This window comes from Megalops cyprinoides, chromosome 6 (assembly GCF_013368585.1).
Source record: "Megalops cyprinoides isolate fMegCyp1 chromosome 6, fMegCyp1.pri, whole genome shotgun sequence".
NCBI classification, from domain to species: domain Eukaryota; kingdom Metazoa; phylum Chordata; class Actinopteri; order Elopiformes; family Megalopidae; genus Megalops; species Megalops cyprinoides.
This window is the reverse complement of record NC_050588.1, coordinates 320,166-336,256: the sequence shown is the minus strand read 5'-3', so window position 1 is coordinate 336,256 and position 16,091 is coordinate 320,166. Positions and strand designations below refer to the sequence as shown.

Here is a 16,091-nt window from a genome sequence, read left to right as displayed (position 1 = left end):
ACATCTGTTGATCAACTTTGTTTTAAGGAGGTGACTGTGTCTGTAACAGGCATGTCTCTCTTCACAGGAGATGGACCAGCAGAGCTTTAATGGACCTGGGTTCCAGTACAGAGTGTTGTGGAGACAAGCTGAGGGAAAGGGACCCAACTGGCAGAGCAATTTCACTAGAGTGCCTCCTTTCATTGTCCACAACACGGGTATCTTCACACCCTTCGAGATCAAAGTGCAGGCTGTCAATCAAAAAGGGGAGGGACCACCCCCAAATCCTGTGATTGGTTACTCTGGAGAAGACCGTGAGTTGTCTCCTTTTTTCCCTCTTTATGCAGACCCAGTTTTTGTTTTATTATACTTGGGTTTTTTGGTGACCGATGTCCTACAGTAAAATTTGGTTTGGTTAGTCTGTGTCCCCAGCCAGTCTTTTTATGCTTTCCTCTCCCACTCGTTGCATGGTTTTTAGTCTTTGAATCCAAGCTGTGTTCACTGTAGTATGTTCATGATGGTGTGTTTGATGGTGTGTTGTTCCTCCAACCTTCTCTCCCTTTCCCTCTTTCTCCTTTTCTCCCTCACTACATTTCTCTCCTCCAATCTCTTTCCTTCTCTTTCTCTCCCTTCTTCACTCACTCTCATCATCTCTCTCTCTCCTTTGCTGTCTGTCCCTCTCTCTCCTTGACCCCCTCCCTTTGCCTGTCCTCAGTTCCCCTGGCGGCTCCCACAGATGTGAGAGTGGAGCAGGTCAACAGTTCCACTGTGCTGGTGAGGTGGGAGGCTGTGAAGAGGGAGACAGTGCGGGGCCACCTGCTCGGCTACAAGGTACTGAGAGGGAGCAGGGCTGAAGCCTGCTGGGTTTTAGGGGTGTCACCATTTCACGCCAACTACATCAGGGGCACCTGCAGGATTTCATCTTAGGGTACGCACAGAAACCTGACCACGCACGTGCACCTTACACGCACACATACATCGAGAGCGGTGACAACAGACCAGACATTGATCACATAGCCTAATTGAAGAGTGTTTAGCCGGAGGAGAAATATGAAGTGGACTTACATATGATCTGTGAATATCAGTAAACACTCAGAGGTGGTCACTATGTCATGCCCGGTACTTAATAAAGTCGGTGTATCCAGTAGGCTATTTGCGGTGGGATGAGGGGGTGCTATCCCCCTTGTTAGCAAAATGACCAAAATGCATTCACCTTGTTAACCTGCCACCCCCCTCTCCATCCCCTACTTAGTAGCAGAGAGAGTGCTGCGTGTGCATCTGCCATCCCCCCTGTTAAAAATGAACAAATCACCTACTGGGTGTATCACAGTTTGCAAGCTAGCTAGCTAATTGATACACATAGTTAGCAAGCTAATTTCTGCTTCAATAGAAATTGAAAAAAGCACAATAAATGCCAAATGTTAATAAATGCTCACGCTATTATGATCATACAATCCAAAAATGGTCTATATTTTAATTCTTTTAGGCACAGTTGTGTCATCTTTTACATGAGATATCTGACGGAAAAGCTGGCTGAATAATGCACCAATCTCCATCAGAGACATTATATAGGATGTTAGCTTGGTACCTAACATTACTATTACTCCTTGTGTAGTTTTTAGTGATGTCTCGGTCGCGAGCGAGTCGGCTCTATGAGCTGGCTCCTTTACGTGAACGATGGGAGCTGGCTCCTGCCTGACTAATAGGATGATCTTTTTGCCACACTGCTTGGCCACAGGTACTCCATGCACTGACTGAATGTTAGGATTGTAACATACATTTATGCACAAGGACCAGATGCACTGTTTTTAGTGTTTGTAGCGAAACGCTAATTTACAATGTTCAGTATAAATAAAACGTTCAATACACATGTGTAACAGCGTTTGATGTTTTTACATTAATGTTTTTATACCAAACTTAATGTAAAATAATGGTATTCTGAAAATTATAAGGTTTAATATAATTACATTGAATAATTTAAGTGATATACGTGCACACATACCAATCATAGGTCAAAACATTGCTAAATTTGGCTGAATTATAAAAGCCAGAAGTGGTACTAAATGAAGAGCTGTTTGGGAGCTGAAAGAGCCGGCTCCTATTGCTGAGCTGAGCCAGATGATCCGGCTCATTAAAAAGAGCCGGAACTCCCATCACTAGTAGTTTTACCCCGTTTGTGCATAACTGTGACAGTAGAGTGGGCTGTGGGTGTTCATTTTTCACCTTAAGAATATGTTAGGCCTGATTTTTTCCAGGTTACGCCTTTACCAACAAAGCAATTGGCCATTTGGTAGAAAAGCGGGACTTCCCTTAATGCAAACAAATGCAATATACCCATCAATAGTTCATGCTGCAGCAACAGCAGCATCACATCCGAGATACCAAGTTACACTATAGAGAAGTACCCACAAGAATGGCCTGATGCCAAGAAACTCTCTCTGTATCTTTCTCTTTCTCTCTAGCTCTCTCTCTCTCACACACACACACACACACACACACACACACACACACACACACACACATACCATTTGACTATTTTTCTCTGTACACATTAGCACATGCCATTTTTAACAAAAACAAAATATGCAAGAATGGTGAAATGATAGGCTACATGATAGAACAGAATGCTCTGTCATGTAGCCTACAATGTCAGAAAAGGGTCCACCTAGGGATGCACTACAAAACGTATTCCAACTGTAACGACTGCCAATAGATACTGCAACTGTTTTTATCACAACCGTTTTGCAAGACATTGTGTCAAACATCATGTCCCGAATAAAACAATTTAGTAACCACAGCAAAAATAACGGTCATCATAGCAGAGGGACAGGTGATATGTAGACAGGAAAGCTAAAGAAAACGTGTGTGATGGTCTTTTAAGAGGTCTATAGGCTTGGGCCTACCTTATTTGAAGAGAAGCTCACATCGACAAATTTTCTGGGACTCAAACAGGTTAATCACCATGTCATTAAAGTCTGGTGATTTTTGGATGAAGTCCCAAAGGCTCGAATAGTTCCTAATAGTGGCTAGTCACAAGCAGCTTTGGCCGTTCTTTGAGGTATAATCCGAACAAAATATATCCAGCAACAACGTAAAAAGTTGAATCATTCTGATTTATTTAATGTTCAATTTGCTAGATAAATAAGCTAAATTTGAAGAACAATCAGGGATTCATTTAACAGAGTATTTCCCATCATTTAGCTACTGTTTTTAAAAGCTTTGAGGGATAGGTCAAAAATCACCTCTTATTTAAACCAACAAAATAAGCCCTCAATATATCATCACTATATTAGATTGACTGACTGATAGCTATTTGACAATACTAGCTAGTTAACGTTAGTTGACAAATAGTGAAAAGGTTATCCAGCTAGAGAGCTAGTGATAGCTAATGTCAGCTATTAACTAGCTACCTGTTGACAGCCACTATTTTTTTTAGCTACTCTACTTTTGCTGTGATCATGTGATTATTAGAAGAAATGCGCAAAACAGACAGTCAGTAGATGTGAGTTACTTGTATTCTAGATGACATACGTGTTGCTTGCCCTCTTCTTGTGATCAGGTCTCCTGGTTTGCCTTGGTTTTGCTTGGAATCATACATCCAAAAAAAAAAAACAGAGTTTATTCAGTAAAAAAAAAAGAATATTAAGACTGTAGGCTTCCATGGAGGAGTATATGCATTCTCATCAATGGCAAAACTTAAACTGTTCACAAAAATATGTTTTATTAATTTTCTTTTTACTTCATAAGTCTCTGAATGCACACTCACTAAATCACTTAGTTTTTCTAGAATGATTTACTTTCCAGACTTAATGCTCTCTAAAAAATGAAGTACACCCACAAAAATCAAATATCATCCCTTTCCTTCCAGTCTTAACCTTAGCTGGGCTACAGAGGTGTGAAGGGTTGAGTGTTTCAGGAGATGGGCCACATCACCTGTTCCCATAATGTGGCTTTGAATGCAGGGTGGATAAAACATCTTCCAGGATATAACATTTTCAGACATAATTGAAAAGGAACAATACTTTAAAAACTCTGACTTTGTTAACCAGACCAACTTCCAGTGCAAGAGAACAGAAGTGTATCCATCCAAGTTACACAAGCAACAGTGACAGACCTGGCTTTAGAATGCAAAATTACAATGTATTATACAAAATAAAATATACAAATGTTACAGTATATACAAAATATTCAAATGTTACAATACTCTCCTCTTCCTGGTCCCACACTACCTCTCTCTCTCCCCTCCCCCTCTTTTTCCACCCCACACCCCCTGCTCTCTCTATCCTCTCTCTTTCTCCCTCCTACTCCTTCTTACTTGGGCCTTCCCTCTCTTAACTCCCTCCCTCTCTTTCTCTCTCCACCCTCTCTCCCATTCCTGCAGATCCACCTGCGGCGCTTGGGCTCACTGGATGGACGAGGCCACCTGAGGAATAGAGGAAGGGAGAGGAGAGAGAGGGGACCCGAGGGGGATTTGGACAGCCGGGTGGTGGAGGTTTTGGGGGCCAGCCGTGTGGAGCAGGAGGTTGGGGGCCTAAGGCTCTACTCTCACTATACTCTGACGGTCTCTGTCTTCAACAGCAAGGGGGAGGGGCCACATTCTCAGCCACATGCCTTCCACACACCCGAGGGAGGTGAGATCCTTTTGGAACCTCTGTCACTATATTCCTCTCCCTTCTAAATTGTGTTCTGTTCTGTTTACTGTATCTGTATCTGTATTATAAGGGGACTGCATTTTTTTTCTATACCACATGGCAAAATGGCTGTAATCTTAAACAGTTTAGGTGCATTCTGTTTCTCTGCTCCTTTGTTTATAATGGTTAAGGTTTCAGTGGTCTTGAGTTCATTATGGTCTCTGTGTCTTTGGTATTGCATTCATGAGGATATGTGGATGTGCGGTTTTATTCCTGCAGCACCAGGTCCCCCAGCCTCCCTGGAGTTTGAAAGCCCCTCTGAGACAGAACTGGTCCTACACTGGAAACCTCCAACACAGCTCAATGGAGTTCTGATTGGATACGTGCTGCAGTACCAAGAGAGTAAGTTCCTCTGTCTATCTGTACCTGCTGCAGTACCAAGAGAGTAAGTTGGTCTGTCTATCTATACCTGCTACAGTACCAAGGTCCATTGTTCTCTCTGTATCTATATAATCCAGCAGTGTGCCAGCGGTTGAGCTATTTTCACTGAGGTGTCTCTCTCTCTCTCTCTCGCTTGCTCTCTCTCTCAGTTGTGGACAGTAATGACAGCCCACTGCGGGTGCAGAAGATTGATGACCCCATGGTCTCTCACTTCAGACTGGGCTCCTTGGATCCACATAGCCGTTACCGCTTCTACCTGCTGGGGCGCACTGCTGCTGGGTTGGGGAAGGCTCTTGTCAAGGAAGCCACCACCCTGCTGGATGGAGGTTTGACTGCATCATACCCTTAGCACTTAAGAGAGCTCAACCAAAACAAAACTGAGGGTGCTTTCACATTAGAGCTTTTGGTGCAGACCCAAGTCTGCTTGAGCCGTTAGTTTGGTTTGTTTTGTTGATGTAAACGCGGTTTCTGAACTCGGGTATGCACCAGGGACCGTACCTGAGTCCTCCAGAAAACGGGGGTCTGGGGTACGGTTCACCTGAACTTCGGTGCGGTTCGCATTTGGTGTGAAAGCTATCTGATCTAACCAGGAAGTAAACGCTATTGATGACGTGTAATTTGTCGCATCTAAAAACTATTTGGAAAATAATTGCAGGTAGCCACACTGTTCGCTCACCTTGAGGGTATGCATGTATGCTCTGCAAGCAAAGCTGCAAATTCATTTCGCATTGCCACATGTGAGTGTATCTGAGGCATTAAGCTTCCTTAAATGGAGATATGATGTTTGACTAACAAGACTTAAAGTTTGTTTCAGTTGAGCTAATTGTAATTGAAGTGATGTGACTCCCCATTAAGTATTTAAACTGAAATACCACCAGTGGTTTGATTATTTTGTAATGGATCCCTGGTCTCTTTTCATGTCACTATTTCAAGCTGAAACAAGTCTGTGCTTTTTAATTAATACAAACCCAGTAACCAATGCTCTGTGAGTAAATATACTTATAAATGTAATTAAAATACGGTTGTTTCATATGGAGGACAAAAAATGACATATGCATAAATAAATAAATATATAAATAAATGAAAAATAAATACATTTTGGTAATGAATTCAACTGGAATTTTCCCACCGGAAACCCCCCCTCAGTCAGATTGAGTGGCAAAACATGCTGCAACATGGCTGCCTTTAGTAGGGGAAACTGCGAAGCCGGGGGTAAAACAAACGATTATCTGGCTAAATTAAAGACAGTTGGACTTGACAGTGATCCTTACAACTTACCAAAGAACCAGTAGTCCATGGTCATTGACATGTGGCCAGGATTTGGGGTTTCCTGACATTTATGTAGGTACCTGATTTCGACATCGGGGAAATACACAAAGCAAAGCCTGAAGGCATACAAAAGCCGGGAAATTCTAAAACGCTTAACATGGCTTAATGTTCCAAAACTGCGATCAGTGATCACCAAATTTCTCTTGGATATTTCTTGTCAAAAACATTTCCTCCTATCAAAAAATCTAATCCGAAATCCTAGGTGTATCGTCGTTATCTCACGTTAAGCGTTTTCCTCTCCATTGACGCACATTATAAATAAAAAGCTTAACGTGGCTTAATGTCTCAAAACAGCGATCAATAATCACCAAATTTGTCTGAGATCTCACATGTCATAAACACCATCTTTTATCAAAAACCAAGCATCTCCTTCTGCTACTTAGATCCAATCGCACCGCTATAACCAATCCAGCTTTAGACTGAGGTATAGGACCACCCACTCAATTAACATACGAACACAGAATACAGAAATAAATAAACGTAGAAATACAGACATAAATGTAGAAAAACAGAAATGCATAAATGAATAAATGTAGAAATACATAAATAAATGTAGAAATGCATCAATAAATAATGTAGAACTACAAAAATAAATAAATAAATGTAGAAATGCATAAATCAATACATGTAAAAGTACAGAAATAGCCTTTTTCATTACCAAAATGTATTTATTTTTCATTTATTTATTTATTTCTGCATTTATTTATTTATTTATGCTTATGTAAATTTTTTTCCTCCATAGTTTCAAGTCAAGCAGTATGTATTCTTTAGACAGAGATGTCTGTTATGGGGAGTGAAAGCAGCAACAGCTATAACAATATGAATTCAACAGTCCTCAATATGAATTCATGTTTGTATATCATTTAAGTTAAATGGAATGAAATTAACAAATGAAACAGATCATTGAAATTCAATTAAATAAATGAATGGCTTGATGAAATAAAGCCACAGCAAATTAAACAAGTTAATTTATTGAAAATAAAACAAATAAAATATTTCTCATGAGTGAGATCAATTTGCTGAGTCTCTTTTTAATTAGATTGAATTCAGTTCAGACACCTTTACTGGCATGAGAAGATTTCCATTGTGTTCCCCATGCATAATAGCATAAGCAATATGGGGCCAATTCAGACCTGACATGCATGCATGCAAACCCTGCCTAACTGCTTCCATGGTGAGGTGCAGACCCCTGTTACGATGTGGGCCGCATTCAGACATGGGTTGCTCAAGCTATGTGGGAGATTAAGAGTTACCCACCTAGCTTGGCAAAGGTCTGGAGAGCAAAATACTACAATCTCCAATTGCCTCTACAGTTTTCTCTGGCAGTGACAAAGGCGCTGATGAGGAGTCAGACACCACATTCAAAGAGTTTAAAAATGAGGTATGAGGGAATGCCCAGCCTCATTTAGATCTCACAGTGTCCTCAGTGGTGACAGTGTTTCTAGTGTTTTTGGTTGGATTAAGAGATGATTTATGACGGATCTTCTCCAAAGACCGGGAATCCACACTGCAGTCTCAGTTATGCAGAAAACATTGTGCTCTTGATCCTGGCCACATAGTTCCAGTTAGTGTCTTGGTGCATTATGACATACAGTATCTCCAAAGCTTTCATCCCCAGCTAGTGGACTAGCTAGCTAGTTAATTAGCCAGTGCTTGGCAACACTTTCCTAAGTGTGTTAGTTGTGTCATTATGCTGTGTGTTACACAATGTCCTGCAAAAATGTATAATTTGTTCTTGTTTTTTTCCTGAATCTTTACCATGGTGCTATGACATAGTTGGGAAGGGAGGATTTACTGTTCCCTGACTACAACGAGCTCATTTTATCTGAAAATGCAGTAACTAGCTAGCTAGCAAGCATATGCAAATTACATTTATTTTGTTATACTATATTACAATTTAATGTTGTTGCTGTTGCGAGCAACATGTCAATCCAGTTGTAGTAATGTTCACTACATCTGAAATGGTAGCTAGCTAGCAAGGCTACATTGAATGTAGTCCCTTTCATACTTTCATACACTATACAAATACAGACGCAAACAGAAAAACATGCAGTGCCATGAAAAAGCTGACACAATTGTCCTAGCAAGCTAACTAGCTTGCAGTCTGAACAACTAACAATCCATGGATGGACAATCAACCCATCCATAACCAACCAGATCCTGTACAAGATGCTAGGGCACACACATGCCTTCATAAAATTCCCATACACTTTATTTTCAATTGACTGTTTCATCATTGCATGTAGTTGAATGTCCTTCCGATGTATTCACAGTTTGAGAGAGGTGAGTAGTGACATTCCCCTACTCTGACTACTGCCTGCAAACAGCCACTCCTGATTTGTTCATGTCTTGGGTGAAAGTCTGTCTTGAATTTTCAGAGTTAATTTATTCAGATTTTGGTCCTCCTGCTGCTTTTCCTTCAGTTCCTGCTTTTTAAATACAGCAAAATTTACATTTAGCTATCAAATTTACCATTAATGCCATAACATCAGCAATGAAGCTTTACAGCGGTTTTGAGGTATGATTTCACCAACTTCATACAACCACTTTTACTCATTTTCTAGGTATATTGAATTATTAATTGAATTAGATCTTAATTTTCCAGTGTTTGTCTAATTTTTCCCTTAAACCACCATTTAATTACAAGAAATCAAGTGCATATTTTAAGCATGGATCCTCTCTTCCTTTCCTCCTTTGAGCTGCCCTTACAGTGCAAGCAGCTGTTCAGTGTTTTTAAACTGGCAGTGCAGACATCAGTTTGATGACATCACTCTCTGTTTTCCTATTTCTCTCAGGTCCTCCTTCTAACATCAGCCTGTCCCTGGGGGAGACATTTGTCAACCTGAGCTGGGTTCCCAAAGAGAGATACAGGAACATTGCCTTTTACATCTACTACCAGCGGAACAGTGGTGAGACTAGACAGGGCAGCAGTTTGGTGCAGTGGTAAAGGGCAGGACAGCAGTGTGGTGTAGTGGTAAGGAGCAGGGCAGCAGTGTGGTGTAGTGGTAAAGAGCAGGGCAGAAGTGTGGAGTAGTTTTAAAGTGCAGGGCAGAAGTGTGTTGTAGTGGTCAGGAGTAGAAGAGTGTTGTAGTGGTGCAGAGCAGCAATGGGGTGCAGTGGTATTTCTGGTTTTATGGTCTGGCAAGGCACTGCTGTTGTACACTGAATTGCCTTAGTTAATATCCACCTATATTAATGGTTAACATTTAAAGCATGGGAGCTGTAGCAAGAGCTCTGCATCGGCTAGGCATAAAATAATGAGAGGGACACAAATTTGGAATCATGATCTGCACTCATAGTGTCATTGGTGTCATTGATTTGGTGATTTGTCTGTCCAGCCGGGGCTCCAGTGGAGGTGTCAGAGGAGGTGAACTCGACCCAATCCTTCTATCAGCTCCAGGGTCTACAGCCAGGAACCCATTATCTACTAAACTTCATCTTTAGCAACAACACCTTCTGGAAAACAGATATCCGCACTGAAGGGCCAGGTAAGAGTCTGCCCCTGGTCCCACTCTGTCACATGCATGCCTGCGTCCTCTGCCTGTGTCACACCCACACCTGTGTCCTTTGCCTGTGTCACACACACATACCTGTTTCCTCTGTCTGTGTCTCACACACATTTTCCCCCTTTTCCTGTGTGACTACCTGATGTGAACTGTAATGTGATATCCAGGGTTGGGAGGGTTACCTTTAATATGTATTCCACTACAGATTACAGAATACTTGCCCTAAAATGTAATTTGTAACGTATTCTGTTAGATTACTCAAGGTAAGTAATGTAATCTAAATACTTTGGATTACTTTCTGAACACTTTGCTTTTTAATTTTTAAAAGTATGTAAGTAAAAGTGTGAATGTAGCATATACTGTTTGGGTGATTCTCACGAACTATGTCCAAGTCAAAATCTAAATAGCTAAACTTGAGTAATTTTTTACTGCGACACAGAGCAAGCTGAAATCTGAAGAATGTTCTTAATGATTTTTTTAAAGAATGTGCATCCGACTAAGGTTCTAAATTTTTAGAATGTTCACTTAGCATTGTTGTGGCTAACATTTTGGCACCCCATGTTAAGTCTATGGGCAATCATCGCAGTTTCTTCAGAATTATAAATGTTAATTCAAAAACTGTACATTACACGAAAACATGAGTTTGAAAAGGCACGAGCCACCCTAAATACATCGTGAGTGAGAAAGGAGTAGCTTAACAATTTAATGTATAATATGCGTAGTGTAAAATTGTTGGAGTAATCGCAGTTTTGAACATGTGAAATTTCACTTGTTTTGTCACTGTATCTACTTGTTAGCTAGCTAGCTTTAATACTATACCTACTAGCCTACTAGCTAGCTGAATAGCTAATCCAGTGCAGGCAAACTATGTAAGATAGCTAGCTAGCAGTCAATATTAGCTTAAATAATGAAAAGGAGAACTTATTTCAGGATGCTTCTTCAGGTTAGAGGTTGACTCTTTTGAAGCGGATAGCAGTTTGGTTGCTGGCAAACACAGCTTGCATTGTACTGTTATGTTGCGACCTTTGCCAAATTTGAAAGTAAAATGGTCCCGGTATTTCCATGACATAAACACGTTGCACTGGATGCTTTCTGTCTCACTCTCCATTCTACTGTCTTGTGAGTCAGGCAGGTTGCATGCATTTTTCTTCTTTTTTTTTTGGTGAGGGGCATATGGGATACACCCTGGAGTTGCCTATCATTGGATAGATTTTCCAACTAAATAAACATTAAATGAAAAAAATTAAAATAAATTAAATAAAAAAAAAAAAAAAAAATCCAATGTAATCCCTTCAGTATTCTAAATATCTTTAAAATGCAACTGTAACTTGATTACCATCAATTTAAATGGTAACTGTAACAGAGTACAGTTACTCATATTTTGTATTTTAAATATGTAACGCCATTACACAATTTAAATGGTAACTGTAACGGAATACAGTTACTCATATTATGTATTTTAAATACATAATGCCGTTACATGTATTTCGTTACTCCCCAACCCTGGTGATATGTTTATGTGTCAGTCTAATCTTTTTAATGCTTTTTCCCCAGGCATCTGTGTGTTATGTGCTTGCCATTTTTTGTGTGTATCTGTGGTAAGTTATTTGTTTCATCTTGTTGCTGTTGAAGAATAACACCCATCTTCCTCCCCTAGGGCTGTCAGAGGTGCAAGGGGGCTTTGCCACACAGGGCTGGTTCATTGGCCTCATCAGCGCCATTGTGCTGCTGCTGCTGGTACTGCTCATTCTCTGCTTCATCAAGAGGAGCAAGGGGGGCAAGTATTCAGGTAACACAGCTGTACAAACCTGCCCCACCTCAGCACTGACTCACTTATTACTGAATCAGTGAGCAAAAGTACTGCCTCACAGAGCAAAGGTGGCAAAACTGGATCTCTGAGCATTAACTGACTAAGCAACGGTACTGACTCAAAACAAAGGCGTTACATTGACTCAGGGAGCAAAGGGAACTGACTCACTGTAAACCCATTCAAAAATCTCTCTATTTTACTCTCTATTTTTTTAGTCAAGGATAAGGAAGAAGGCCAGGTGGACTCTGAGGCCCGGCCAATGAAGGATGAAACATTTGGGGAGTACAGGTATGTCAGGGCCTGCATTGCACTGATATATTCTTTACTACTGCAGCAACATACTGCAGCTTTTTCTATCTTGCAGCTGTTTCTACAGCCAAACTGCTGCTGTTTCTGTCCTGCAGCTGTTCCTACAACTAGATTGCTGCTGTTGCTACAGTCATACTGCAGCTGTTTCTAAACCGTAGCTATAGAAACATTCAACAAGTTCATAAAAAATGCACAACACCAGGGAGGTAGCTATAAAAACATGTAAAAGAGACCACCATTTAGTTGGTGACAGTGAAGAGGTAGAGGGGCACCACAAGCCTAGGTGAGAAGAATAGAGGAGGAGAGGAAGAGAAGATGCCCAACCAGAAACTCAGAGAGGAAGAGGGGTTTGTGGAAGAGATGAAAGAGGTACTAAACAGGGAATAAATCTTTGACCAGAAGTTCCCATAAAATATATACCACTAGTGTTGATCATGATAGAAATCCCGGCCTTTAAATGTGACAAGCTGGCAAAAGGGTGCAGTCCTATATGAGCTGATCAACTGTTTCATGCCAGGAGTCTCTGGAGTCGCATGTCAGATTCTCCCTTGTATTACAAAGGAAAATATTTTGTGAAATGTCGTTGAAATATGGACTGAACTGGTCACATGGACCACAGTTTTTATTCATGTTGTCTTAGCAACATTAGAAAAACTGTAACCTGCGGCATCAAGTTTGTTAACATTATAACAACCTAAGAGTTGCTAAAAAACACAAATAACAATTTTTCTGCCTTACTCCCTCTCTGTCTGAATGCTTTCACAATACCTTGTAGATCTCTTGAAAGGTATGCAGTGTTTCTTTATCTTTATCTATATCTCTTGGTGTGATTGGTTGCTTTTGTGTGTCCCTTTGTGTTATCTGTCTGAATGCCTTTAATGTATGTATGTTCACATGCACTACACCATCACCCATGCAGCCACACTGGCTTACTAATGGACCATCCACATTGATGCATGTTTTAACATTTAGTGCATTAATAAACTTGGATTGACATTGTTGTGACTTTGAGCCAAGTCATGACAGTGTTAATCTCTCCTGCTTTCTTTATCTTTCTCCTCCACTCTCCACTCCACCAAATTTCACCCCACTCTCTGACCCCCAGTGATAACGAGGAGAAGCGGTCAGCCAGCCAGCCATCTCTGTGTGTGAAGAGCAAGCTTGGCAGTGAAGACAGCCTAGCGGAGTATGGTGATAGCGTGGACATCCAGTTCAATGAGGATGGCTCCTTCATCGGCCAGTACAGCGGCCACCGGGATGGGCCAGGACCTGGAGGCCCTGACAGCTCAGGGGCCACCTCCCCTATCAACCCCACCCTCATGCCCCCTGCCAATCTGGGCATCCCCAATTCTGTCACAGGTGTTCTAGAGAGGGGGCATTAGACAGAGAGATACACTGACTCACTTATTGACCCAACCACATGCTAACTGACCTAACTGCATGCTTACTGACCCGACTGCATGCTTACAGACCTGACCGCACACTGACCAGGCCTAACTGCAGGCTTACTGACTCGACCACACATTAACACTAACCTGACCGGATGCCAACATTGAAGACTGCCACTGACCTCACTAAAATACTCACACACTGATAAACTGGTTTCACAGAAACTGACAAAGCTCACAGTGATAGACTGCGGTTACAGTGATTGAATGACTCACAGAACTCTGGGACAGACTGTGACATGACATAGTAAGTAATGGATTGAACACACCTATTGTGACTCTGACTGAAAATAGTTCAACATTCCCACTGGACTGACAGACACGCAAAATACATATCTAATCAACTGCCCTGCAAATCATTTTCAGATTTCACCTGACATTCTCAAGGTATCTTAAAAGTGTACTTGAGTGACATTTCAAACCCCCAATGCCCCTGTACTCTCAAAACTTTCTGTGCTGCATTTACACTGGTGTACACTGGTGTCTCAACTGTTTAAAGGAGGAGAGTTGGTGAACAGGCAGTAAGATAAAGGCCTAATTGGTCAGGGTTCATGAGGGGAGAGAGAGAATGGTGGGCAGCAAGCAGAACCCTTCTGCTACAGAGAGTGGTAGAGCAGTGGGAGTGAGAGAGAGAGAGAGGGAGAGAGATGGGAAGGGAGGCAGTGGAGGGGATGGACACTAAACATGGTACATTGTATGAGTTTAACATGGTAAAATTTTACAAAACCCTGAGCACTCAAAGGCCTCTTATAGGCACATGGGCTAACAGTAAGAGTGATTCTTAGTGTATTGTGGTGCCAGGGCTGCACCCAAATTTTCTTATTTGAATTGTTATCTTTCAGGGGGGCAAGCACTGTAGTGCCATAGACACCCTGTTGTTTCTGTTCAGATTATGAAAAAATTTGGATCATTATCATAGTCATTACTCTGCCTAAACGGTTCACCCAGAGCAGTCAGTATATCTTGTGTTGTTGCAGACAACAGATCCTTCACAAATCTTCTCACTAATTCTTCTGCCAGTCAATTAATTTTATACATATGTCCACACAATCAATGCAAAGTAATATTTCTTAGATAAAAAAAATCAATAAAAATTGGCAATTCTGAACTGTTCAGAGACAGCTTTTGCAGATTTATAAATTATTGCAGTGTAGGGCACAACATGTCCAGTATAGAATATTTTAGCTACACAGTGGTGCACACCAACATGTCATTCCATTTATCATCTGACTTTTAATGACCTGTAAGGGATCAGAGGGTGTGTTGCTTGCTGTCTCACTGCTGCACGCAGCTTTAATATTATTATTATTATTATTATTACAACAATACTTGTAATTTAAGTGTCTTGAAAATTACAGTGCAGTGTCTTACTAGCAACTTCCTGTGTGATCATCATTGTCATCAGATATAACTGTATATTATATTATTTTTCTATTTTTTATGTTTATACAAAGGCATTCAGTATATGTTTGCTGATTACCAGATTTGTTATGAATTCATGCATTCAAGTTTGTTATATTTTGCATCATAATAATTGTGAATACTTAATATTCTGCCACATTGTACACAGATTTTTTTCATTTTGTTTTCAGCTATCTGTCTGTCTGTCTATTTTCAGTGTATGTAAATGCCTATGTGGAAAACCAGTTTGCATTGGACAAACTATAAATTTTCCGCAAATATTAAAGGAACACTGATATTGTATCTGATTGTCAAAAATCATCTTATGATACCCCAGTTGAAGCCGTATGTAAAATGTTGGCCCAATGGAGTAACACATCAATGCACATGATCACATTCAGCGTGCTTCTTCCTTAATGGCATACATTTGATCAGGAACCTCTCCCTGTCTCCACTGTCATTACTGTACTGCCATTATACGTTTGATTTAGTCATTCTTTGTTTGGTGTCCTGTACTCTGTTGTCTTTGCCTGTATTGTATCTGCATACTGGCCCGCTGAGGTTCCAGATCGGGAATGTTTCTTTACTGTTCACCATCAGAGTATTGTTTCAAGCGTCATGTAGGTTAATGCATCGGGATTTTGGTAGACATGTGAGGATGGCTCTGCTGTACCTCCGTTTTCCCTCTCTCAATAGCTGTCTATTTCCGTCTTGAGGTGCAAATAGTGCCACTTGGGGTCACTGTGAGCTCCATTGAATCCATGTGTTAGCTCTGATGTATTGGCCATGTCCTCACCAGTCCTGAGTCCCAGTCCAATGTGCAAGGAGCAGTGCTTAGCTGTACAGAGCTGTTCTTTCTGCGTGCTCTGCTTTAATGGAAACACCCTGTCACTACATATGGAATTAGAGAATGTACAATTAGGATTAGCCTCAACCTGTTTCTACTGTTTCTCATAATAACAAGATGGTAAATTTAATGAAGAATCGCACACAAACAACTGAGTCTCCATAGATGTGTGCAACAAAGCATCATTTATTTATTTTTTATGATTGAAATGATAACCCAACAAGAGTTAAAGATCAGTTGCCACTGGGTGATCCTTATTTAAACTGGCCCAGTTCAGTGTAGTAATGAACAGGTTCAAATGTGATAATACAGTACCCTGTTCTTGCCCCTAGTGGCATCTTCATAGCAGTTTTCCCTTAGTCATCAGTCCAGCCTATACCCATGCTCTGC

General features: G+C 40.9%; 1 protein-coding gene across 1 annotated transcript in view; it reads left to right on the top strand.

Annotated features, from left to right (window-relative positions):
* LOC118778659 (neural cell adhesion molecule L1-like) overlaps positions 1 to 14,940 on the top strand; it is a 55,201-nt gene extending 40,261 nt beyond the window's left edge. Inside the window, exons 19-29 of the mRNA XM_036530267.1 lie at positions 68 to 293; positions 695 to 810; positions 4,361 to 4,610; positions 4,890 to 5,012; positions 5,201 to 5,377; positions 9,176 to 9,289; positions 9,719 to 9,868; positions 11,544 to 11,675; positions 11,912 to 11,984; positions 12,781 to 12,792; positions 13,111 to 14,940. Coding sequence (XP_036386160.1) covers positions 68 to 293; positions 695 to 810; positions 4,361 to 4,610; positions 4,890 to 5,012; positions 5,201 to 5,377; positions 9,176 to 9,289; positions 9,719 to 9,868; positions 11,544 to 11,675; positions 11,912 to 11,984; positions 12,781 to 12,792; positions 13,111 to 13,387 — 1,650 coding nt within the window. The 3' untranslated portion in view covers positions 13,388 to 14,940. The remainder of the gene's footprint in view (positions 1 to 67; positions 294 to 694; positions 811 to 4,360; positions 4,611 to 4,889; positions 5,013 to 5,200; positions 5,378 to 9,175; positions 9,290 to 9,718; positions 9,869 to 11,543; positions 11,676 to 11,911; positions 11,985 to 12,780; positions 12,793 to 13,110) is intronic.
* Positions 14,941 to 16,091: the final 1,151 nt, after the last annotated feature.